Consider the following 26,090-nt stretch of genomic DNA (forward strand, 5'->3'; position numbering starts at 1 on the left):
ATGGTCACAGAACAACCCCTCAGTGACTTCTAATATCCTTATCATTTACAGTAGGGGGTACATTATCCCTTATAATACAGGAGTGATACTCAGAGTTCCCTGTATAACTCAGCCTGCAGCCTTGTGCCTTTATATGGTCACAGAACAACCCCTCAGTGACTTCTAATATCCTTATTATTTACAGTAGGGGGTACATTATCCCTTATAATACATGAGTGATACTCAGAGTTCCCCAAGTTCTTATCAGAAGAAACAGAACACAGAGTAAATATAAATCTATTTATTAAAGAAATGGTTTAAACCGCTTTTCACAGTTCACAAAAAAAAAAAAAAACAGGAACTGCCACGACTGACCTTTAGGAAGAAGAGTCAGTAAATACGAGTGAGAATTGTTTTTGGCAGAGAACCAGTGATGGGATTTTTGATAAAAAGTTTTTTTTCGTCCCATGCATTTAAATTGGCATTAAAGGCACTTAGGATTGAAGTTAATACTGGTTACAGTTCTTTCCTCGGGTCAACCAATTCTAGCGAAACCGTCAGTTTATGATGCGTCTATATATGATACGATGGTGGGTCTGGTGGTGGGAAAGCTTGGAAATGAGAAAAGAGGAAGAAAGTGTTAATGTAGGAAGTATTAAAGGAACAGTTCAGTGTAAAAAAAAAAACTGGGTAAATAGACAGGCTGTGCAAAATAAATAATGTATCTAATATAGTTAGTTAGCCAAAAATGTAATGTATAAAGGCTGGAGTGACTGGATGTGTAACATAATAGCCAGAACACTACTTCCTGCTTTTCAGCTCTCTTGGTTTCCACTGATTGGCTACCAGGCAGTAACCAATCAGTGACTTGAGGGGGAGCACATGGGTCATAACTGTTGCTTTTGAATCTGAGCTGAATGCTGAAGATCAATTACAAACTCACTGAACAGTTATGTCCCATGTGGCCCCCCTTATAGTCACTGACTAACTCAGAGTTAGAGAGCTGAAAAGCAGGAAGTAGTGTTCTGGCTATTATGTTACACATCCACTCACTCCAGCCTTTATACATTACATTTTTGGCTAACTAACTATATTAGATACATTATTTATTTTGCACAGCCTGTTTATTTACCTGGTTTTTATTTTTATACTTAAAGGATAAGTAAACCTTTAAAATAAGTGAATGTAAAACGGACGAGAGTGCTATTCTAAGCCACAATTTATATTCTAGGGATGCACTGAATCCAGGATTCGGCCTTTTTCAGCAGGATTCAGATTCGGCCGAATCCTTCTGCCCAGCCGAACTGAATCCTAATTTGCATACACAAATTAGGGGCGGGAAGGGAAATCGCGTAACTTTTTGTCACAAAACAAGGAAGTACATTTTTTTCCCAGTTCCCACCACTAATTAGCACATGCAGATTAGGATTCGGGTCGGTATTCGGCCAAACCTTTCGCAAAGGATTCGGTGGTTATGCCGAATCCAAAATAGTGGATTCGGTGCGTACCTATTATATTCGTTATAAATTTTTATTATTTCCAAGATATTAAAGGATACATGTGCTGTTAATATGAATGAATTTTGTTATAACAGCGCCACCTGCTGGTCAGTTTCCCACCAGTCTGACCAGCAAGTAGTCAAGGAAGTTGTCAGGAGAAAGAAAGAGGCTGATGTTCTTCTGCTTAGGAAAGATGTGAGAAAGGTTTCTAATTTTATTCCTAAGCAGAAGAACATCAGCCTCTTTCTTTCTCCTGACAACTTCCTTGACTACTTGGTGGTCAGACTGGTGGGAAACTGACCAGCAGGTGGCGCTGTTATAACAAAATTCATTCAAATTAACAGTACATGTATCCCTTAATATCTTGGAATTTAAAAAAAAAAACTTGATAATGAATATAAATTGTAATATTTCTTAGAATAACACTCATCAGTTTTACATTCATTTATTTTAAAGGTTTACTTATCCTTTAACTGTTCCTTTAAAGTGTCAAAGAATCTCTGGATTGAATAATCGTGAGTGAAACTGGTTTAAAAGAAAAGAAAAAGGGAGGGAGCATCGAGTAAAATCCACTTGTGATAGAAACGGCACTTTTGGATACAATGAGGGGGTTTCTCCCCCGTGTGACTGAGCTGGAGGGAGGATCATAGAGACGAGACACAAATCCTGTAGAAAAGCAAATGATTGGTCACTGGCCACGCAGTGTGATCCCAGTCTGTAACACGGCCGACCCCTCGCTATAGACAAGTCTCAGAGGTCGGGGGTCACACAAGTCAGTCGTAGACAATTTGCCGCAAGAGATGAAAGACGAGCCCCCCCCCCCCCCCCCCCCCCCGCTGTACAGTCGGACGAGCAACACTGGATTCATTCTTTGGATTTCCAGTCTCAAGTCTCAGATAAAAGACAGAAAAAGCCAATAGAAATCTCTCTCTATACAAAGGCAATAATGCTGCTGAATTCCTTCACTTGCTGCTCACACTTCTATAAAAGGATTTCCGAAAAAAGTAGGCAACGAGTGTTGGGATGAGACGCCGGTCTCACGTGTGGGGCTTCAATCCCTTGTTTGTGCCGATGTCAACGCTGATATTAGTGTAAAGCGGCTGCAGCTCCTTCGATAACAAAACGTACTGCAACGAGTTCATTCCGTCTTGTTTCCATGTCCTCCGAGTCTTAGCCAGCATGTTAAACCTACGGGAGAGCAGAGGAAAGGCTTAGGGACAATATGGTAATTATTCCCCTGTATTAAGCACAATTCAGCAGGAACAGCCCCTAAGTTTGCTCATAGTCTGTACAGAGAGATCCCATAAAACTATGGCAGCATAGGTATTCCCTGTACTAAGCACAATTCAGCAGGAACAGCCCCTAAGTTTGCTCATAGTCTGTACAGAGAGATCCCATAAAACTACGGCAGTATAGGTATTCCCTGTACTAAGCACAATTCAGCAAGAACAGCCCCTAAGTTTGCTCATAGTCTGTACAGAGAGATCCCATAAAACTATGGCAGCATAGGTATTCCCTGTACTAAGCACAATTCAGCAAGAACAGCCCCTAAGTTTGCTCATAGTCTGTACAGAGAGATCCCATAAAACTATGGCAGCATAGGTATTCCCTGTACTAAGCACAATTCAGCAGGAACAGCCCCTAAGTTTGCTCATAGTCTGTACAGAGAGATCCCATAAAACTATGGCAGCATAGGTATTCCCCTGTAACTATATCAGAATAGGAATACCAAGCAGGGAATTTTAAGGGATAATGTAACGTCCCATGGTCCCATTAAGTATATAAAGACTTGTATAATAAAGGACAAGGATGGAAGTTATGGAGAAACATTAGCAACATGTCCTGCAGTTCTGCTGTTATCAATGACAGACAAGAGGACATTGTGGAATATATGGAAATAGAAGGGGAGGGGCTTGTGATCAAAAACTGGGCAAAAAGATTATAAAGTAAATATGTTAATGTTCCGCAATATCCAGAGTTCAGGGCCAAGAAACACAAAGGAAAGCATAAAAACTAATGATTGGAGCCGGGTGCCAAGACTTATAATAATGAGCTGGTAATAGACTCACATCTGATTTATACAGAGAAATGTGCCAATGTCAGTACTAGTTAATAAGTGTCTGTGCCAGGCATGTGCCCCGTGAGTAAATCCACTGTGTTTAGTAGCAGCTCTCATTATTCATTCCCTAACGGACAGCACAATAACAAGTACTGCCTGCCCCAACGTCTCTGTATACACCATATGTACATACACACAGGCGGGAGCTGCCATATTGTTCACTTAAGAGGTGACAGTCAGAGGGGCACAGTCCGATGGGAACAGTCAGATGGGCACAGTTAGAGGGGTACAGTAAGAGGGGACAGTCAGAGGGGCACAGTCTGATGGGAACAGTCAGATGGGCACAGTTAGAGGGGTACAGTAAGAGGAGGACAGTCAGAGGGGCACAGAGCGAAGAGGACAGTTAGAGGAGGACAGTAGCAGCCACAAGGGGGCAAAAAGAACAATTTTCAAAAAAAGAAACCCGTACCTTCTGGGATTTTGCTCATTGCCTTCGTCAAGGCCGTGCTTGATCATTTTATACCTCCCGTACTGGACTGAAGGCCGAGATATCAGCATGCCGCCCAGTGCAACTCTGGAGAAAGGGAGAGAATGGGGTAATGATGAAGAACACTGAACTGTAATCACCTACTGTATATAAATGTTGTGCATAGTGTTTATATTACAGTTACAGTTGTCCCTCTGGATTTAGCCTGTTGTGTACACACATACACACAGAGACACATCCAGATAGACACAAAGACACATCCAGATAGACACAAAGACACATCCAGAGAGACAGACACAGGCAGAGAGACAGACACAGGCAGAGAGACAGACACAGGCAGAGAGACAGACACAGGCAGAGAGACAAAGACACAGGCAGAGACAAAGACACAGGCAGAGACAAAGACACAGGCAGAGACAAAGACACAGGCAGAGACAAAGACACAGGCAGAGACAAAGACACAGGCAGAGACAAAGACACAGGCAGAGACAAAGACACAGGCAGAGACAAAGACACAGGCAGAGACAAAGACACAGGCAGAGACAAAGACACAGGCAGAGACAAAGACACAGGCAGAGACAAAGACACAGACAGGCAGAGACAAAGACACAGACAGGCAGAGACAAAGACACAGACAGGCAGAGACACAGACACAGACAGGCAGAGACACAGACACAGACAGGCAGAGACAAAGACACAGGCAGAGACAAAGACACAGGCAGAGACAAAGACACAGGCAGAGACAAAGACACAGGCAGAGACAAAGACACAGGCAGAGACAAAGACACAGGCAGAGACAAAGACACAGGCAGAGACAAAGACACAGGCAGAGACAAAGACACAGGCAGAGACAAAGACACAGGCAGAGAAAAAGACACAGGCAGAGACAAAGACACAGGCAGAGACAAAGACACAGGCAGAGAAAAAGACACAGGCAGAGAAAAAGACACAGGCAGAGAAAAAGACACAGGCAGAGAAAAAGACACAGGCAGAGACACAGACAGGCAGAGACACAGACAGGCAGAGACACAGACAGGCAGAGACACAGACAGGCAGAGACACAGACACACCCCCTGTCTGTGGATCTCTACGAGAGATGTGATGTTCTCCCGCTCTCTAATGCTTCTGCCCATCGTATGAGGTTTCACATCCCCCCCCATCTCTGTACCTGATGCCAATGTCGTCATCTTCACCCCCCCAGCCCCAGTAGTTGTTGGGAAATCCATTCATCTTCATGTATTGCTCTGGGCTCAGGGCAGACACTCCACCGAAGTAGGATTTGTAAGGTAACCTGCCATAGGACAATACACATAATTGTCACATATAAACCACACGCAGCGGCAGCACAAATTACTAGTCGCTTTTATATAAATGGCAATTAGGTTATTATTTAGTGTTATTGTGCTACACCCCAGCACCTACTTGTATCCAAATTTGTCCATAGCGATGGAGGCGTGCTTGGGGAATCTGTCGCACGTATACAGGTTGCGATCGTCTTCTGGAATGAGGTCGACGTCGTGGTAGAACAGACAGTCCCAATCCTCGTCTTTCATGGCCTCCTTGAAGCCCACGTTCAGTAACTTCGCTCGGTTAAAAGTGAAATTACCCGCCTGCAACAGAAACACACAAATAGTCACTTATAATTAGAATGCTACAACTTTCTTAACTACTATTTCATGTGATGGGATCTGGTTGGTCCTTATAAGGTTAATAAACACTCACCCCAAATATGGTGTAACAGTCACCCTGCTATAGTTCCAGGGGTACCCAGGGTACTAATAAACACTCACCCCAAATCTCCCAACTGGCCTTCAGACTGGGCCCCCTTAGCTCATAACAAGGTTACAGATATATAGAAACATTGGGGTAACAGTCTCCCTGCTATAGTTCCAGGGGTACCCAGGGCACAAATAAGTACTCACCCCAAATCTCCCCATAACTGACCTTCAGACTGGGCCCCCTTAGCTCATAACAAGGTTACAGATATATAGAAACATTGGGGTGTCACCCTGCTATAGTTCCAGGGGTACCCAGGGCACAAACACTCACCCCAAATCTCCCAACTGGCCTTCAGACTGGGCCCCCTTAGCTCATAACAAGGTTACAGATATATAGAAACATTGGGGTAACAGTCACCCTGCTATAGTTCCAGGGGTACCAGGGCACATATAAGCACTCCCCCCAAACCTCCCCCTAACTGACCTTCAGGCTGGGCCTCACAGTACAAGCAGACCCCATAAAGACAAGTACTAGAGTACAATGCCACTCCCAATACACAGAACACCTCACAGGAAACCCGAGGCCTTCATGCAGGTGTATGAATGCGGGTGTATGAATGCGGGTGTATGAATGCGGGTGTATGAATGCAGGCCCATACTAATCACTTGATCTGCTACAGAGTCAAACAATTCAGTGATTCCGGGCCAAGACTCTTACCCACACAATGGCCTGTGTTCTTACTCAACATATCTGTGATTATCTCAGAATATCCCTCTCTACATCATACTAAAAGCTCATTTAAAGGTGAACACCCCCTTTAAGGGCATCGGTCTGCATTGTTCTGTAATCGTCTACTGAACTATTTGCCATGCTCAACCCCTTCCACCACGACTCTTAAAGTCTTAAAGGGACACTGTATCTGAACACAGTTTTTTTCACATAAAGACAGAAATGTAATTCTGAACAAATTTGCCTTGCACAATCATTAAAAAAATTGTTATTGTTCAGTTGTAACGTAGTTGTTATTCTTAGCACTTCCTGTTTCTTACAATTGCCCGACTGCTCCTCCCATTGCATCAATAACCGAGCCTCCACTTCCCACAATGCATTGCTTGCTCTATGATTAACACACCTGGGAAGTAAGGGTACCCCAGACAGATGCAAGGCATTGTGGGAAGTGAAGGACAGTTGATTTCTAACACACTGCAAATGACAGACACTGCTTGTTTAAAGGCGTAGATGTTGGGCTTCACCTGATGGATGATATATATCCCGTAGTTCAGTTGCTGCCGCTGCAGAAACGGGTGCAAGTAGTAAAGCAGGTATTTAAGGTGCTGCTCTCTGTTGCGGTGAGGGATGATTACGGCAGTTTTATGAGTTGACTCGCAGTCGGGTGGCTTGTAGCGCCCTCCTTTGGTCACATACGGGTTTTTGCGCTCAACTTCCTCCAGTAACAAGTTCTCCGGCAACACGACTCTTATTGGTCCCCCTAAAGAAAAAAAAAAAAAAGTCAGCCGACTGCACATTTTAAGCAAAACGACACGTCCTGGGATTCAGCCTCGTCCCCCAACAGGAAGGGGGGTGAGTCCTGTTCTAGTGCGCTTGCCCTTTAAGACAATGCTTAAGATCTCCTACAGATCAGCAGGACTAACCCTCGCACACACATTAAGGAGAGTCGAAGGGAAAGGCGTCATATTCCCGACTATTAAAGCATTGACACAATTGGTCGGGCAAGAGGAAAGGCATCAGCATGACTCTGATATGGAGCTGAATCCTTATATTTATATGAAATTCTGTACAGTCATTTGCCTGCAGACAATACTGTACTCATGGGGGGCCCTCACTTCTCTCCTGATGGGTCTCTGTAGGACCCTCGTATGTTATGATGGTTGGCCCTGGGTAACCTCACCCAGCAAGGAGCTCTTTAGAGTGTAAGCTCTGCAGTGTTAGTACCTGCTGAATATGTATAACCTCAGCTTTACATGGAATCAGGTCTCCAACAGCCTCTTTGGAGGAACTGCATAACCTTCACTATGAGCCACTGTCTAAGAGAAACAATATGGCAGCTCCTCACCGAATGTAAAAAAGGAATGGAGACACAAGAGCACCCACTCTTCTACTTAAAATAAATGGTAAAAGGTGCTAACGGGGTAAGAGGTGCGAACGGGGTAAGAGGTGCGAACGGGGTAAGAGGTGCGAACGGGGTAAGAGGTGCGAACGGGGTAAGAGGTGCGAACGGGGTAAGAGATACTAAAGGGTAAGAGATACTAAAAGGTAAAAGATACTAAAAGGTAAAAGATACTAAAAGGTAAAAGATACTAAAAGATACTAATGGGTAAGCGATACTAATGGGTAAGCGATACTAATGGGTAAGCGATACTAAAAGGTAAGAGATACTAAAAGGTAAGAGATACTAAAAGGTAAGAGATACTAAAAGATACTAATGGGTAAGCGATACTAAAGGGTAAGCGATACTAAAGGGTAAGCGATACTAAAGGGTAAGCGATACTAAAGGGTAAGAGATACTAAAGGGTAAGAGATACTAAAGGGTAAGAGATACTAAAAGGTAAGAGATACTAAAAGGTAAGAGATACTAAAAGGTAAAAGATACTAAAAGGTAAAAGATACTAAAAGGTAAAAGATACTAAAAGATAATAATGGGTAAGCGATACTAATGGGTAAGCGATACTAAAAGGTAAGAGATACTAAAGGGTAAGAGATACTAAAGGGTAAGAGATACTAACGGGTAAGAGATACTAACGGGTAAGAGATACTAACGGGTAAGAGATACTAACGGGTAAGAGATACTAACGGGTAAGAGATACTAACGGGTAAGAGATACTAACGGGTAAGAGATACTAACGGGTAAGAGATACTTACGGGTAAGAGATACTTACGGGTAAGAGATACTTATGGGTAAGAGATACTAAAAGGTTAAAGATACTAAAGGGTAAGAAATACTAAAGGGTAAGAGATACTAAATGGTAAAGATACTAACGGGTAAGAGATGCTAACGGGTAAGAGATACTTATGGGTAAGAGATACTAAAAGGTTAAAGATACTAAAGGGTAAGAGATACTAAAGGGTAAGAGATACTAAAGGGTAAGAGATACTAACGGGTAAGAGATACTAAATGGTAAAGATACTAACGGGTAAGAGATGCTAACGGGTAAGAGATACTTATGGGTAAGAGATACTAAAGGGTAAGAGATACTAAAGGGTAAGAGACACAAACTAACGGGCAAGAGACACTAACGGGTAAGAAACATTAACGGTGTAAGAGACAGGGCAGCTCCCACCCATGTGCTTGAATAGAGCAGGTTCTGTAGACAAATGGAGCCACAAACTGCTATTGTGCCGTCTGAAGGAAACATTCAGAATAAACTGAATTAGAGACGGAAAGGAACATTCTCTAATAAACTGTGCCCTCATTCCATCTCGATTATGTGACAAAATCCTATTTTTACAGGGTTAAGATGAAATCACATGCTGTGCTTTGTTTCGCCTCGATTCATTTTCAAAGCTTTTTTTTTTTTAGTAGACTAGATCCAAATTACAGAAAGATCCACTAACCGTAAAACCTCAGGTCACGTGCATTCTGGGTAACAGGTCCCCAAAGCTGTGCTAAGTCAGAATTAGAAGAACATCACAGAAGGAAGAAGATTCCCTTTAATGTGAAGACTCTCTAACATTTAGACTCTGGAGTCACGATCAATGTTTGCCGGGTAATTAGCTGTAACTCGTTACTTGTAATTACATGAAGAACTCTCAGCAGTCTCCTGCACCTCAGGACTTAGAATTGGCATGTAAAAAGCACAAGTACAGGGAATAAGGGCCTGGAGTTCAAGTACAGGGAAAACCATCGTATTTCAGAGGCGCTTTTTTTTTTTTTTGAATGGAGGTTTTTGCCCCTAGGTAACCCTGGCCAGTGGTTCTGAATTACTTTCACCTTCACAAATGCCCCCAACAGCCTGCTGGGAAATATTCAGAGCCCTGTAACAGAAACTAGTATTTGATTGGTTACTTGTCCTTAAAGGGATTGTTCACCTTTGAAATAACATTTAGTATGATGTAGGGAGTGATATTGAGATCATTTGCAATTGGTTTTCATTTTTTATTATTAAAGTTTATCATCGGAAAACATGTTTGTTTCAAAACGCATCAGTGAATAGTGCTACTCCAGCAGAATTCTGCACTGAAATCCATTTCTCAAAAGGCAAACAAATTTTTTTATATTCAATTTTGAATTCTGACATGGGGCTAGACATATTGTCAGTTTCCCAGCTGCCCCTGGTCATGTGACTTGTGCCTGCACTTTAGGAGAGAAATGCTTTCTGGCAGGCTGCTGTTTTTCCTTCTCAATGTAATTGAATGTGTCTCAGTGGGACATGGGTTTTTACTATTGAGTGTTGTTCTTAGATCTACCAGTCAGCTGTTATCTTGTATTAGGGAGCTGCTATCTGGTTACCTTCTCATTGTTCTTTTGTTTGGCTGCTGGGGGGAAAAGGGAGGGGGGTGATATCACTCCAACTTGCAGTATAGCAGTAAAGAGTGATTGAAGTTTATGAGAGCACAAGTCACATGACTTGGGGCAGCTGGGAAATTGACAATATGTCTAGCCCCATGTCAGATTTCACAAATAAATATAAAAAAAATCTATTTACTCTTTTCAGCAACTGATTTCAGTGCTGAATTCTGCTGGAGCAGTGCTATTAACGGATGCAGTATCCCTTTAAATCCTGTGCTGTTTAACAGCTGTCCGCTGCTATGTATAGATGAAACGGGGCCCCGCTGAAGCCGCAGCAGAAACACTAGACATATGTGAGATTTGCCAATGGAAAGATCTCCCTGGCATGCAACAGCTGCCATCTGGCTCGTACCATCAGCACAGCAGGTGCCTGAACTTGGAGAGGAGTCAGAATCGTAGAAACTGGGCCACCGGAAACCTCCTGTATTGCCCCTGCTCAGCAGCTGAGTAATATCCGCCGGGTAATAGGAGACATCAGCTGCTGTCTGTCAGCCTGCGATCAGTGCAAGGCAGCTCCAACTCTTAATCTTAAGACTTCAAGGTGTAAGGATCTTCCATCAAGAATTATCCATTAGGCAGACTCACAACCTCCCCAGGCAGTAATGCAGTAACCTTAAAGGAGAACTAAACCCTAAAAATGAAGGTGGCTACAAATGTCATATTTTATATAGTGAACTTATTGCACGAGGCTAAAGTTTGAGCTTGTCAATAGCAGCAATGATCCAGGACTTCAAACTTGTCACAGGGGGTCACCATCTTGGAAAGTGTCTGTGACACTCACATGCTCAGTGGGCTCCGATTGGCTGTTGAGAAGCTAAGCTTAGGGCTCGTCACTAATTATCCAGCAGAAAATGAGCTTCCCTGGCTGTAATATAAGCTGATGCTACAGGTTTGCTGATTATTAAATTCTGATGCTAATTGCACTGGTTTCTGTGCTGCCATGTAGTAATTATGTGTCTTAATTACTAATCAGCCTTATATTGTGACATTTCTATTCTATGTGTACTGTATATTGTGAGTGGGTCCCTAAGCTCAGTAAGTGACAGCAGCACAGAGCATGTGCAGTGAATCAGCAGAAAAGAAGATGGGGAGCTACTGGTGGTTCACCTTTAAAGGGATACTGTCATGGGGGAAAAAAAGCTTTTTTCAAAACCTATCAGTTAATAGCGCTGCTCCATCAGAATTCTTCTATTTCTCAAAAGAGTAAACTGATTTTTTTATATTTAATTTTGAAATCTGACATGGGGCTAGACATATTGTCCGTTTCCCAGCTGCCCCCAGTCACGTGACTTGTGCTCTGATAAACTTCAGTCACTCTTTACTGCTGTACTGCAAGTTGGAGTGATATCACCACCCTTCCTTTCCCCCCCCAGCAGCCTAACAACAAAACAATGGGAAGGAAACCAGATAGCAGCTCCCTAACACAAGATAACAGCTGCCTGGTAGATCTAAAGCTGGCCATAGACGCAAAGATCTGATCGTACGAATCGAGGATTCGTACGATTTTCGGAACGTGTGTGGAGAGTCCCGACATTTTTCGTCCGGCGGAGATCGGTCGTTTGGTCGATCGGACAGGTTAGAAAATTTCTGTCGGCTGCCGATAATATCTCTGCGTGTATTGCCGATCGTACGATTTTCAGTGGGAGACTGTCACTAGCTTTGGTTGGACATAGATATCGTACGATTGCTGTCAGGGGCAGAACATTGCTGATCTGTTCTTTAACTAATCTGACTGGTAAGACTTTGATCTGAATGGTTAGTGGCGGGTCGGGAGATGGGAAAGTCCGACCGTACGATGATTCGTACGATCGGATCTTTGCATCTATGGCCAGCTTAAGAACAGCACTCTTAAATCCAGGTCCCACTGAGACACATTCAGTTACGTTGAGTAGGAGAAACAACAGCCTGCCAGAAAGCAGTTCCATCCTAAAGTGCTGGCTCTTTCTGAAATCACATGACCAGGCAAAATGAGCTGAGATGCACCTACACACCAATATTACAACTAAATACACTTGTTGGTTCCGGAATTAAATTTTATATTGTAGAGTGAATTATTTGCAGTGTAAACAGTGTCATTTAGAAATAAAAACCACACCATAAAAATCATGACAGAATCCCTTTAAGTTAACTTTTAGTATATAATAGAATTGCCAGTTCTAAGCAACTTTTCGATTGGTCTTCTTTTATCCTTTTTTAAATAGTTTTTGAATTTGAATTAGTCATTCACTTCTGCTCATTTTCTTTCACCCTTAGCATTGCAATTCCTGGTCACTTCTAGGTTTCCTGCCCCCCCCCCACACTCACTGCTCTTATAAACCGAACAAGAAAATCCTGCTTTTAAAGGGGCAGGTCACCCGTAAGTAGGGATGGGTGAATTTTTTCGCCTAGTTTTGCCAAAAAAATGACGCCCATAGACTTGTATGGCGCGTGCGTCAAAAAAAAAATGCCATCTGCCTCGTTTAAGACAGTAAATCGTGTATAAAGATAGGAACGGAGATCGGGAAAGTGTAATAACAGATTGCAAATGTTATACAAAATACCAGGAACAGATAACGCAGAGTCCAGACCGTAAAATAAAAATATTATTTTATTATACAGGTATGGGACCTGTTATCCAGAATGCTCGGGACCTGGGGTTTTCCAGATAATGGATCTTTCCCTAATTTGGGTTTTCATGCCTTAAGTCTACTAGAAAATCATTTAAACATTAAATAAACCCAATAGGCTGGTTTTGCTTCCAATAAGGATTAATTATATCTTAGTTGGGATCAAGTACAAGCTACTGTTTTATTATTACACAGAAAAAGGAAATCATTTTTAAAAATTTGGATTATTTGAATAAAATGGAGTCTATGGGAGACAGCCTTTCTGTAATTCGGAGCTTTCTGGATATCGGGTTTCCAGATAAGGGATCCTACACCTGTACCTATCTTGGAGATATATAAAAAAGTACTTCTTAATTTAAGATTCAAAACGCAAAAGTTAGTAGAATAACAGCACAAGTTGCTCTGGTTAAGGAATAAAGGTAATTTCCAAAAGGAATTGCAGCGTTCTCAGCATTCTTATCTCTCTTCCTCAGTAGTTATATTATAATAGACTTTTATTCACATTAACAAGGTTTTCATATGTTTAAAAGATAAGGAAAGTGAAATGTATTGGTGGGCATCCCCCCCCCCCACCCAGAGAACACAATCACTTACCACCCTCACATAGTAACACACATCATACAAATACAGTGATCATTTAAAGGGGAAGTAAAGTCTAAAATAGAATAAGGCTAGAAATTCTGTATACTAAACATGAACTTACTGCACCACAAACCTAATCAAACAAATAATTTATGCTTTCAAAGTTGGCTACATCTTGTAACTTTGTTAAACATCTTTGCAAGACCAAGACTACGAACATGCTCAGTGTGGTCTGGGCTGCTTAGGGATCGTTGTAAATGATCAAAACAGGGAAACAAACAAAGCTGATTGAGTTCTGCATGGCTAGAAAGTAAGGAGGGGGCTCCCCCTGCTGTTCATAAGTATGATTGTTTCCCTGCAGAGCAGTTAGGGACTGTCTGACAATTCCTATCCACAGCAGTAAATGAAGGGAGAATTTCACTGAATACAGTCAGATTTCATATAAAAACAGTACACATTTTTTATTTAAAGTATATTGGCGATAGGTTTCTTTTTCATTAAAGAAAGTAAAAATGGGATTTTATTTTTTTGCCTTTACATGCCCTTTAAGCAGCAAGTTTGAAACCACAGTGTTGTTGCACAAGCTCAGGAACCCAAAAGCGATGGTTGGACCCTAGCAACCAGATGGCTGAAGGTGCAAACTGTAAAGCTGTTGAATAAAAAGCTAAATTAATAATAATAATTGTCTCAGAATACCACTCTCTACATCATACTAACAGTTAATTTAAAGGTGAACAACCCCTTTATGTCTTCTCCAACTCCAAAGTTCAAAGCTATCAATACTGTTCCTTCATGGACAAGTTTCACCTACATACAGATTTTATGCACAATTCCCAGTTTCATGGTTTGATAAAAATACATGGCCTTTTACCCACTGGTTTATTTGCGTGTCCTTTAATTAAAAGGGCAGATATAGACGCAGGCTGCCCATCCCTCTACCAACATCTATCCCGTGTCTCATGACTCCACATTTCAGTTCAGAACAGAGCAGATAACATTCCAATGGGCCGGTTAATGCCGTTGTATCTTTGGCCACAGGAGCAGAATGGTTCTACCACATGAGCCAAGTAATGGGTCAGTCTGGGCAGCCCAATTTGCAAATCCTCCACCCACTGGACAGGGGTTAAAATCAACAAGTCAGGAGTAAATATGGCCCTCCAGATGTCCGGGACCTGCTATCAAACCACTGGCCATTCGCCCCCTAACAATCCACTGGCCATACACCCTCTATCAATCCCCTGGCCGCTATCAATCCACTGGCCATTCGCCCGATCTCAATCCACTGGCCATTCACTCACTATCAATCCACTGGCCATTCGCCCGCTACAATCCACTGGCCATTCATCCCCTAACAATCCACTGGCCATTCACCTGCTATCAATCCACTGGCCATTCGCCCAATATCAATCCACTGCCCATTCGCCCGATATCAATCCACTGGCCACACGGAGAGAGAGCACATGGTGGCCTATGCACTTTACGGATTGTCCATATTGTTTATTGTCTATTGTCCATATTGTTTATTTGTTTCAACATGGCAGCCAACATGGTGTACCAGCCCAGTTCCCAAACATGGTTAACAGTTGGCACTGGTGGGCCACCATACATGCTCAGATAATTGAACAAAACTATTTTATCTGGAGTAGGGGGGCAACATCTGCTCAATTTCCAAACAAAAAGAAGGGTAACTTCCCAAATTGAAACCCAACCAGCTGCGATTTATGTCCTAAATACATCACATGACTGCAACTGGTTAAACCAGTAGCGTTTTGGCCCTAATTCTAAGAAGAAGAAAAAAACCTTTGGCATCAGTAAACAGTTCTAGTTGTGTTAATCCAAAGCACAAGGAAAGAAATTTGGCACAAGAGGAACCTGAACTTTTAATCCCAAATAATTACATGATGCAAAATTACAGCCTGCGTCATCACTCCTATCACTTTACCTATTGATATTATACTTATACGAGGCTTATCTATAGCACGTGATGTTCTAACAGCGTCTAGGAACAAGAGGTGGAGCTACGATTATTAAGGGAACAGGGGCTGTAGGGCCCCCCCAAACAAATGATGCCCCAGAAGTTTCGACGAGAATAGCTGCCTATCTGATGATTCATGAGAACTTCAGTAGTGTGGAACTACTCTTAAGGAGTCTTGTGGGGTATCATTTGTTGAGCGGTTCCTGTTCCTTCCTTGGAGATCAGTTGAATGACCTAGTCTTATAGATTATGGTGCAGATTTAAAGGTCGAAGTGAAAATTTTAATTTTCAAATTATTTCTTTTGGTCAAACCTCTCAAATTAAAATTTTAAACTATCCAAACTCAATTCGAATTTTTATTCAAATTTCAAGATTTATCATACGCTGACGCTTTAAGAACTCGAATTTGACTATTTGCCACATAAAACCTGCCCAATTACTGAATAAGTTAATGGGAGAGTTCCAGGGATCAATGTGGTGATGCTTGGAGCCTTCCGGACATTCGAGTTTTTTTTTTTTGGAGAAAAAACTCGAATCGAGTTTTTATAATTCGAATTCCATTCGAGTTTTTGATGATTTCAATTCGTCCGAGTTGAAAAAATAAATTTGATTTTATTGATAAATTTAGATTGGTAGAATTTCTAATTTATGGAAGTTTTTAAAAACTCACATGAATTTGAAATTCGACCCTTTATAAATGTGCCTCTATGAGTTGTTCCCAATGGAAGTTCTTAGTGATTAGCTGCTGGCTAATTGATGCAACTAGTCAATCGTGTGTTGTGGCAATATGACCTGTGACTCCACAAGAGCCAAATTCCTGCCTTGACCTCTTGGGCAACAAGGGAGTTCCCTGCAGGATCAGCAGCATTCCCTAGCAAGTGCTTATATGATATGGCAACTAAGGGCACTGGGTAGAAAACTAAGCCCATTATCCCAGTGGGAGCCTAGCTGTAGGAAAACAAATGGAAGAAAAACATGGAGGAGCTGAAGGGCTTCCTAGTCAATATTCAGCATGGACTGCGGGAGTAGGAGTCAGCCTGCAATCAACTTAGTGGAGAATTTGGCTCTTCAGCAACAGATGGGGTTGGGAGAAAACACAAGCATGTCTCATAAATATGCATCGCTCGCAAAAAAAAGCAGTTTCTGCACCGCTTCCAAAAATACATTAAAAAAAGCTGCTGTTTGTACATCCAACCATGGAATTCAAAGCAAATATGGAAAAACAAACATATGGTAAATGTACATCCAACACCGCAAGTCGTGTCATTGCGAGGTAGAAGGAATAATGTTTCATTCTATCATCAGGTTCCGTATTATTTGCTCTAACGGCACTATGGAGTTCCCCTGAAAAAAAACCTGCAGTAAAAAGATGTCTGGTATAGGTTAAGATGTCCTTTCCTGCATATAATGGATGAAACATTGTAATCGGTTATGCGCCCACCCCTTTAAAGTGGCCATACATGGGCAGATTGAAGATGACGATTCAGCACCTTACCTGACCATATAGGGGGTCCGGTTAACTGACTAATATCTGGGCGAAAAACGGGCAGATGTTGATTGTGAAGGTTTGGTTTTCCTATCTGAAAAGTTAGTTAATGTGATCCTTGCTCCCGACAGCTCCTATTCAAGCTCTTGTAACCCAAACGTTTGGCTTTAGGGGATGACGATTGGATTAAGCCTGATATCTCCCACCTCCCCTTCGGGGACTTCGGAAAACTAAGTGCCCCCAAAGAAGTGGAGATTTGTCTCCGGTCGACTAATCTCCCGAATCTGCCCTTAGGTCTGTCCACATAACCAGACATTTTCAGGTGATTTCCCATATAAGAGTTAATCAAACGATGCCATGATTTTGCATAATGTAAGAAAAAAATAATTTCTAAGCAACTTTCCCCATATACATTCGTTACATACAATGGTTTTCAAGTGATTTTTGTAATTGCTGCTTATAACCGTTTGCTGTTTTTTTTTTAAACAATGTAGGAGAAGTCAGTTCCCCTCCAGCTAGAGTCCTGCAGTGGGTCGGGTACCCGCTGGTTACCCGCAAAAACCTGCGGTGCCCTGTGGGTAGAAGTTCCGGGTGCGGGTATAGACACGGGTCGGCGGTTCTGTGGGTTGGGCCGCTGGTCTTTTCAGTAGCGATTTTTAGTCCTTTTTTCTGATCACGTCTACTTCTGATGATGTCACTCCCGGTTTACAATGACAGCACTTCCTGATTCTTGATGGCCTGCGGGTCGCGGGTCTGGGTTGCCGATAAGGTACTTGCGGGTCGGGTAGCAGGGAAGAATGCGGGTTCAGGTTCCAAAAAAATGGACCCGCGCAGGACTCTACCTCCAGCTCTGTTTATCAGCCGGCTTCTGCTACATTGTTTCAGGAGAATATTAAAAGCCCTACCGCTACTGCTTTATATTTGCAAATCCCTCTTTTTGATCAGGATATATTTGAAAGTTGCCAAGAATGACACATTCTTTCATTATGCAGAAAACAGCTTTTGGGTGAAATTTCCAATTAAGCTCTACTACAGAAGGCAGCCGTATTCATTAATAATCATATCAAGGGAAAATGACTCATTATACATAACAAAAAGGACTTTAATCCCTCCCACCAGCCTTGGGCCTGTTACATTAAACTTGGAGATTTGCATTTGCTATTTGTTTTACATTGTTTTCTCCAGACAAAAGCCAGCGGCGTGTTCTTTATGAGAGTGTCAGTTGTCGTCCCCTGGAGGGGTGAATATTTACAACACAGATAGTTGTTAGGGCTCTAATCACAGCTCTCCATTCACTTGCCATTATAGCCTGGCAACCATGTAACAGCTCATGATCAAAAATTTAAGGGTCAGGGCACACACTCAGATTCCGTCAGATTAGTCGCCCGGCAACAAATCTCTTCTTCGGGGCGACTAATCTCCCCGAACTGCCTCCTGCCGGCTAGAATGTAAATCGCCGGCGGAATGGCACTCAGAGCGTTTCGTTTTCCAAAGTAGCCCGAAAATTACTTGAGGCAAGGAAAACAAAGCGCTCTGAGTGTCACCCTGCTGGCGATCTACATTCTAGCCGGCGGGAGGCAGTTCAGGGAGATTAGTCGCCCTGAAGAAATTTGTTGCTGGGAGACTAATCTCCCGAATGTGAGCGTGTGCCTTGGACCCTATCCCCACCGGAGAAAAAGGTTTGTTCAAGGCAAATGGACAGATGGCAAAAAGGAGTACAGGTATGGAATCCGTTATCCAGAAAGCTCCAAATTACGGAAAGGCCGCCTCTCATAGACTCCATTCGCCCGTTAGTGAATTGGTGATGTCCCTGTGGGTGGCAACGCTGGCGAATTGTCGCTACCGTTAGCCACTTCTTCCTTTAGTGAATCTGCCTCTTAAGGTTTGAAGATCCAAATTACGGAAAGATCCTTTATCTGGAAAACCAAAGGTCCATAGCATTCTGGATAACAGGCTAATTATAGCCAACAGCAAGGGAAAAGGCCATGGATTTTGGCAACAAGAGGCAAAACTGCACCCCATTACACTAGTGCAGTGATCCCCAACCAGTAGCTTGTGAATAACATGTTGCTTAAAGACCCCTTGGATGTTGCTCCCAGTGGCCTCAAAGCAGGTGATTATTTTTGAATTCCAGGCTTGGAGGCAAGTTTTTCTTACCTAAAAACCAGATGTACTGCCAAACAGAGTCTCCTGTAGGCTGCCAGTCCATATAGAGGCTACACTTATTTGGAACCCCGTGTTGGTGTTGCTCTCCAACTCTTTTTACATATAAATGTGGCTCATTTGAGACCCCTGCATTAGGGGGTCTCAAACACGACCCAGAGCCCCCTACTGGTCATTGAGTGTCCAGCTTGGATGAGCAGGTCCACCTCAAAGGAAAACTTTATCCCCAAAATGAATATTTCAGCCCTTATTTTTTAAAATTGCAATTTTCTATTTAGGATTACCCAAGGGGACATACTAGTAAAAAATTATATTATAATGAAAATATTTTATTTACATAAAGCAGGGTTTTACATATCAGCTGTTTTATGCAATATGTTTTTATAGAGACCTACATTGTTCAGGGGATATAATTTTCCTTTAAATCCAGCGCTAAGCAGCGAGTGAGTGGGTAGACCAAATCCAAGGTGCAAAGTCTTGGGCTGAGACACTGAAAACCAGAAAAACTGCTAGGGTACACTTTGGGCTATTACACAGGAGCACGATGCATTCATTCTAAACAAAATTCCCTTTTGTCAGCGGAACGAAACGATGAATGCAGGTAATTTAAAGCTCTTACATGCAGGTCAGGTAAAACAGGGAGAACCTGAACTGTAGACAAAGCTACACCCCTGTCTGCAAATACGGGAAACAAAACAGACTATGGAGAAGTGGATTCACAAGGGATGATTTGGAAACGTTATTGAGCCCATGCTCTGGTCTGGAGACGGAATCTGTGCAGGATCCAAGCGTTAGTCTAGAAAAAGCTGCCCATATTCCAACCAATAAAGTTGCCCAAATCAAAGCATGTATCCCAATTTACACCTAGGTACGTCTATATGGGTATAAAAACGTCATACACCTATGTTTAATGCCGGCAAATGGACGGTGCATTGACAAATAAAATAGAAAGCGGCCATTCCCTTGTAATGAATCAATAAGCACCTGGCAGGGGGCAAAGTGCTATTATAGATTAACCAGCCGATATTTGCAGAGCAAGCCCTAGTTTAGATAAGCACATAGGCAGCTCCCACACACACAGCAAAATTCTGCAGAAACAGCAAGGGGCAGATTTATTAAAGGGGAACTATTGAGAAAATGAAAATGTAATATTAGCTTCAGCATACGGAAATAAGAAACTTTCTAAATACAATCAATTAAATATTCTGTACTGTTTCTGAAATAATCAAGTTTATCTTCATTATACCTCTCTCAACATCTGTTTCTCCTCATTCTCTCTTCATGCAGCAGTTGGGTGTCAGATATTTATTGACAGTTAGATCCAATATATCTTATAGGGGGGCTTCTTTTGCCTAGAAGATGTATTAGAGCTCACTCTATTAAAATCACCAGACATCGTGTCTCTCTACATGCAGGATTTGTGCAAAAGGCAGTTATTTTGTTAGTACCGGAATTATGGATCCTTTGAGAAAGATTCGGCGAATACCTAACCGAATCCTAATTTGCATATGCAAATTAGGGGTGGGAAGGGGAAAATTTTTTTACTTCCTTGTTTTGTGACGAAAAGTCAAGAAATTTCCCTCCCCACCCCTAATTTGCATATGCAAATTCAGATTCGGTTCGGCTGGGTAGAAAGATTTGGCCGAATCCGAAACCTGCTGAAAGAGGCCCAATCCCGAATCGAATCCTGGATTTGGTGCATCCCTAACCGGAATCAGTTATTTTAGTGAGAACTAATTCATCTGCTAGGAAAGGAAGCTATAGTTCCCCTTTAAGGGTCGAATTGAAAATTCTAATTTTTTTCGAGTCGAATTTAGAATATATCCGAATTTAGTATAGTTTTTAAAAATTCACACAAATTTGAAATTTGGCCTTTAATAAACGAGCCTCTAAGATATGACTTAACACTTATTTACCCACGGCAAAACTGTCATTTCTCAGTTTTAAACAGAAGTCAACTGTCAACTTACATATTGGGAATCATTTGGCCTTATATAATCCCACGGGGCACGGAACACATTCCAGAGCTGAGAACATGACTGGGACCTGTCTTGCTACATACAAATCTTACAGGGTGTCTGTCCTCTGGCAGGAGATGAAAGATAAAAACAGAATGTGTTTCCATTTTTTGTGTCTGGTTGTGTCTTGGCTCAGATTCACATCTCGGCTCCCATAAATTCACTGCAGTTAGGGGGTGTCTGACTCTGGTCCAAGTTTCCATTGTCCAATCAGCAGACGTAGAGTTACAGCTGAACGGGTAAGGGCAGAGACACACAGTCAGATTCGGGGAGATTAGTCGCCCGGCTACAAATCTCCCCGAACTGCCTTCCCGCCGGCTAGAATGAAAATCGCCGGCGGGATGGCACTCTGATCGCTTTGTTTTCCGAAGTCACCCGAAGTGATTAGATTGCCATCTCGCCGGTGATTTTCATTCGAGCCGGCGGGAAGGCAGTTGGGGGAGATTAGTCGCCCCGAAAGAAGAGATTTGTCGCTGGGCAACTAATCTCCCCGAATCTGACCGTGTGTCTCTGCCCGAAGATATAATGCTCTGCCATTAAATTGTGACGGCACATGGGCCATCAGCTGAGAGGCAACACGATTAAAGGAGAAGGAAAGTTTAAAATGAAGTAGGTTTTATCAAAAAGGTCTATAAAAATACACCAGTAAACCCTTAAAGTAATGTTGCTCTGTGTCCTCTGTCAATAGAAACACCACATTTCTTTCCTTCTATTGTGTACTCATGGGCTTCTGTATCAGACTTCCTGTTTTCAGTTTAAACCTCCAGGGCTAGGGCTTGAGCATACTCAGTTTGCTCCTCCTCCCTATCCCTTTTCCCCTCCCTGCTGTAATCTGAGTCCAGAGCAATGAGTGAGCAGGGAGAGACTCAGGCAGGAAGTGATGTCACAACAAGCTAATATGGCAGCTACTATCCTAAACAAACAGAGAGAGCTTCTTGAGCGGTTTACTCAGGTATGGTAAAGCATTCTGCAGAATAAATATAGTGTTATAGCTTGCACTATTGTGGCTAATCTATTGCCAATAAACTGCTTCGGTAGCATCAGCAAAAAAAAAAAGAATACCCAGCAGACTTCCCATAGTCGACATTGGAAACCCCCCCCCCCCACAACACTAAGAAATAATTATGTTTCATAATACAGGAAAGCTATTTTGCTGCAGGAAAGGAAGTTGAGTGACAACAATAACCATAAATCTTACAAGCCATAACTAGAAATTACAATGTAACAGGTGCCAAGTCTGCCAGTCGCTACTGCCAGTTGTAGCGGATCTCGGCCTGGTTATTTTGGCACCACGACGAGTGTCTGCACCCGGGCCAAGGCAATGTATCTGGGTGCAGCATTTCAAGCAGCGGAACCTTTTTTTTTCATTTACACTAAGTCATGAAATTAATTTTGTAGGTTAAAGAATGGCCAATTCTAAGCAACTTTTCAACTGGACTTCATTTATTATTTTGTATAGTTTTTTTTAATTATTTGCTGCCTTCTTCTGACTCTTTCTAGTTTTCAAATGGGGGGGGGGGTCACTGACCCCATTTGAAAAACAAATGCATTGTAAGGCTACAAATGTATTGTTATTGCTACTTTTTATTACTCATAGTTAGGTCCTTTCCTATTCATATTCCAGTCTTATTCAAAGCAGTATTCAACGGTTGCTAGGGGAATTTGCTCCCTAGCAACCAGATTTCTGTAACTGCAAACTGGAGAGCTGCTGAATAAAAAGCTTAACTCAAAAATCACAAATAATAAAAAAATGAAAACCAATTGCAAATTGTCTTAGAATATCACTTACTAAAATTACATATGGGCATAGCTTATGCTGCCCAGCGGGTGGGTCTATCTATCCCTATATCTATCCCTGTATTTATATATAGATACTTATCCCTATATCTCTCTATCCATCCCAATATCGCTCTATCCATGACTATATCTGTCGATCCATCCCTAAATCTGTCGATCCATCCCTAAATCTGTCGATCCATCCCTAAATCTGTCGATCCATCCCTAAATCTGTCGATCCATCCCTAAATCTGTCGATCCATCCCTAAATCTGTCGATCCATCCCTAAATCTGTCGATCCATCCCTGAGTAAACACACAGGGGCTCATTTATAAACACTGGGCAATTTTGCACCTGGGCAGAAACCGATGGCAACCAATCAAATGTTTGCTTTCATTGTTTAACCTGCAGCTGGCTTAAAAAAAAAAAAAAAACTAACCACTGATTGGTTGCTATGGGTAACTACCCAGGTGCAAATTTGCCCAGTGTTTATAAACGAGCCCCACTGACCTTTCCCATCGTGGAAATAATAATATATTTAATAAGCAACAAGTATCTGCACAGACCCAAGTTCTCATGGCTGTCGCCTGGAACCTATTTTGTTTTTGAACCCCTTCCATCAAGCCCACTGACTCTCAACCTTGGTTGTTGCAGGACTACAACTCCCAAAACCGGTTCAACATAGAATCAAGGGTCAATGAATGCTGTAAGTTATAATTCTGCAGCAACTTGGAAGCCAAGGTTAACAAACAGGGTGATAGTGACTAAACATTGTACGCAATGTAATGATTTTAGAGAGTCTGGAATAGCGGGTACAATAGTGATACAATTTATACAGTTATAAGAAAAAAAAAATCGAATTACCTATAAAAGGCGAGGTCTCAGGACAGTATGGCAACTCGTCATCCCGTAGCGAAGATTTGGATATTAAACTGAGATTGGCGTAAACGTCCCCAGCTTGGGATAAATTGAGGGGGTTGATGAGTCCCATAGAGGCAGTCCCCCCCTTGTAAAATATACCAAAGAAATAAGTCACCCTTTTCCTGTAGCCTTCCCTATACAGCAGAGCTATGACCACCAGCTGCACGCAGAGGAATAGAAGCAGGTAGCGACCCTTAGCCATCACCATTTTTGTCCACCTTTTTTTTTTTTTGGAAGAATTGGCTTTGAATTACAAAAAAAATAAAATAAATAATATTCAGGGAAAAATTAGCAGCAGCTTGGGAACATTCTGTTCTCTGTTGACCCCCCCTCTTCTCAATTTATAGCATCACCAAGAAACAGAACTTTGTTATAGATGGTAAAAATATATTGTAAAAAAAAACGGCACCAGTTGCAGAATTCAGATGGCGAAACTGTCCACATAAACGTATTGCTGGCGATTTCCTTTTAAACGTGGATTAAGGCGACGTTGGAGACTTGGCTCGTGGTTGTGAGAAGGCTATCGATAGCCAAAGGCACAGTTCCAGATAAGCGAAGGAATTTGGACGTACATGGGAGTTCAGCGGCAGCACCAGAAGCCCTGGAGATTGCAAGTCTGTAACAAATAAAAGAAGACGGATGTTAGAGAAAATGATAAAACAATAAAAAGCACATAAATGTTGCGTGCCAAGATTATTATAACTCGGAAGTCATTCTGGGGACACCTACCAGCCTTTTGCTGCCTAAAGTACACACGGATTGTACCGGCTGTCAGATCACACTTCTACGCTGAGTCAAAGGCTTTAAAGGAGCCCGGTCCCGCCCAGATGGAAGTAGGATCACAGGGCAGGGGAAGGAGTGGTGCTAGTATTGTGAAGCAATGACTAATAAAAGGAAGCAGGAGCACCAACCCCCCCTGCACCGAGCATTAACTCCTTCAGGAAACGGTATCAGATTTCCAACCCATAAACTTACTGCTGCGCCTGTGGTTTACAAACAGTTAAGAGCCGAAGGTAGGACTGTTTTTCAGGTTCCCATTAGTTAATGGTCCCACGTCCAGGATTTAAGCTGGCCATAGATGTTGAGATTTTTAAAAGATCAGATCCTGATCGTGAGATCTTCTCAGAACAATCGTACGAATTTACCATCAACTAAACAGACCAATTTGGCAGGAAAACAAAGGGGAGCTGCCTGCTTGGCCCTGCAGACATAAGCTGGCCATAGATGTTGAGATTTTTAAAAGATCAGATCCTGATCGTCAGACCACGATCTTCTCAGAACGATCGTACGAATTTACCATCAACTAAAAAGACCAATTTGCCAAGAAAACAAAGGGGAGCTGTCTGCTTGGCCCTGCAAACATAGATACATTGCACTGGGACCGACAAAGATTTTCTGACCTGGTCGATCAATTTCCTGACAGATGTCGGCCGAAAAATCGTAAGATGTACGATCGTTCGAATCCCACTAACTTCGAAGGATTGGTCGGGCTTCCCTAAAATCGGTCGTTCGGCAAGAAGAATCGTCGCGTCTATGGGGAGCTTTAGACCTCTCCAAATCGGTATCTGAATCAGATTCTGCTCAAGAAAGGCGACAGTTACTATAGTCAAAGATAGGTTAACCTATGACTAAGGGATCTACTCCCGAAACGCGTTAGGTTTTTACAGCAGTAACCCCAATAAACCTATTCCAGAAGTGCCGTCTGTCTATGCTGATTGCCTGTGAACTGGGGCAAGTCCCCTTGGCTTGGGATACATAGAAATCAGGTGTGGACTCCCAACTAAATATAGACAGTTACTATATTACTATGAAAGAGGAGGCATGGCAGTTGCACAGGACAGCACCCTTATAACTGTGCAAGATATCCAATGCAAAGGGATCCCTGTACTTAGCACCTGATAATGGCGGGTGTTGGGTATGGGGGTCCCTTGTGCGAGAGCATGCTGCCTCAAGCAATAAAATAGGCATGGTGCTAGTGTAGAGGAGTGAAAAAAAAGCTTTCCTTAAAGGGATGGTTCACATTTAAGTTAAATTTTAGTATGTTATAGAATGGCCAATGCTAAGCAACTTTTCAATTGGTCTTCATTATTTATTTTTTATTGTTTTTTTTAATTATTTGCCTTTTTCTTCCGACTCTTTCCAGCTTTCAAATGGAGGCCATTGACCCTATCTAAAAAACAAAGGCTCTGTAAGGCTACAAATGTATTGTGTTATTGCTACTTTTTATTACTTAGCTTTCTGCTCCGATCTTCTCCTATTCATATTCCAGTCTTTTATTCAAATCAATGCATG

General features: G+C 42.3%; 1 protein-coding gene across 4 annotated transcripts in view; it reads right to left on the bottom strand.

The window, feature by feature from the left end:
• Nucleotides 1-1,843: 1,843 nt before the first annotated feature.
• The window catches only part of b4galt3l2.L (UDP-Gal:betaGlcNAc beta 1,4- galactosyltransferase, polypeptide 3 like 2 L homeolog), a 63,362-nt gene continuing 39,115 nt past the window's right edge, over nucleotides 1,844-26,090 (bottom strand). For 2 of the 4 annotated variants that reach the window (XM_018226638.2, XM_018226640.2), the window contains 6 exons: nucleotides 23,742-24,414; nucleotides 6,997-7,232; nucleotides 5,447-5,634; nucleotides 5,193-5,315; nucleotides 4,007-4,111; nucleotides 1,844-2,666 (listed from right to left, as the gene is read on the bottom strand). In XM_018226638.2, the coding sequence (XP_018082127.1) occupies nucleotides 2,516-2,666; nucleotides 4,007-4,111; nucleotides 5,193-5,315; nucleotides 5,447-5,634; nucleotides 6,997-7,232; nucleotides 23,742-24,006 (1,068 nt within the window). In that variant the 5' untranslated portion in view covers nucleotides 24,007-24,414 and the 3' untranslated portion in view covers nucleotides 1,844-2,515. Of the gene's footprint in view, nucleotides 2,667-4,006; nucleotides 4,112-5,192; nucleotides 5,316-5,446; nucleotides 5,635-6,996; nucleotides 7,233-23,741; nucleotides 24,415-24,527; nucleotides 24,671-25,198; nucleotides 25,376-26,090 lie in introns of those variants that run through there. The other 2 variants (XM_041569744.1, XM_018226639.2) reach the window with 2 other exon arrangements.

This window comes from Xenopus laevis, chromosome 7L (assembly GCF_017654675.1).
Source record: "Xenopus laevis strain J_2021 chromosome 7L, Xenopus_laevis_v10.1, whole genome shotgun sequence".
Classification (NCBI taxonomy): domain Eukaryota; kingdom Metazoa; phylum Chordata; class Amphibia; order Anura; family Pipidae; genus Xenopus; species Xenopus laevis.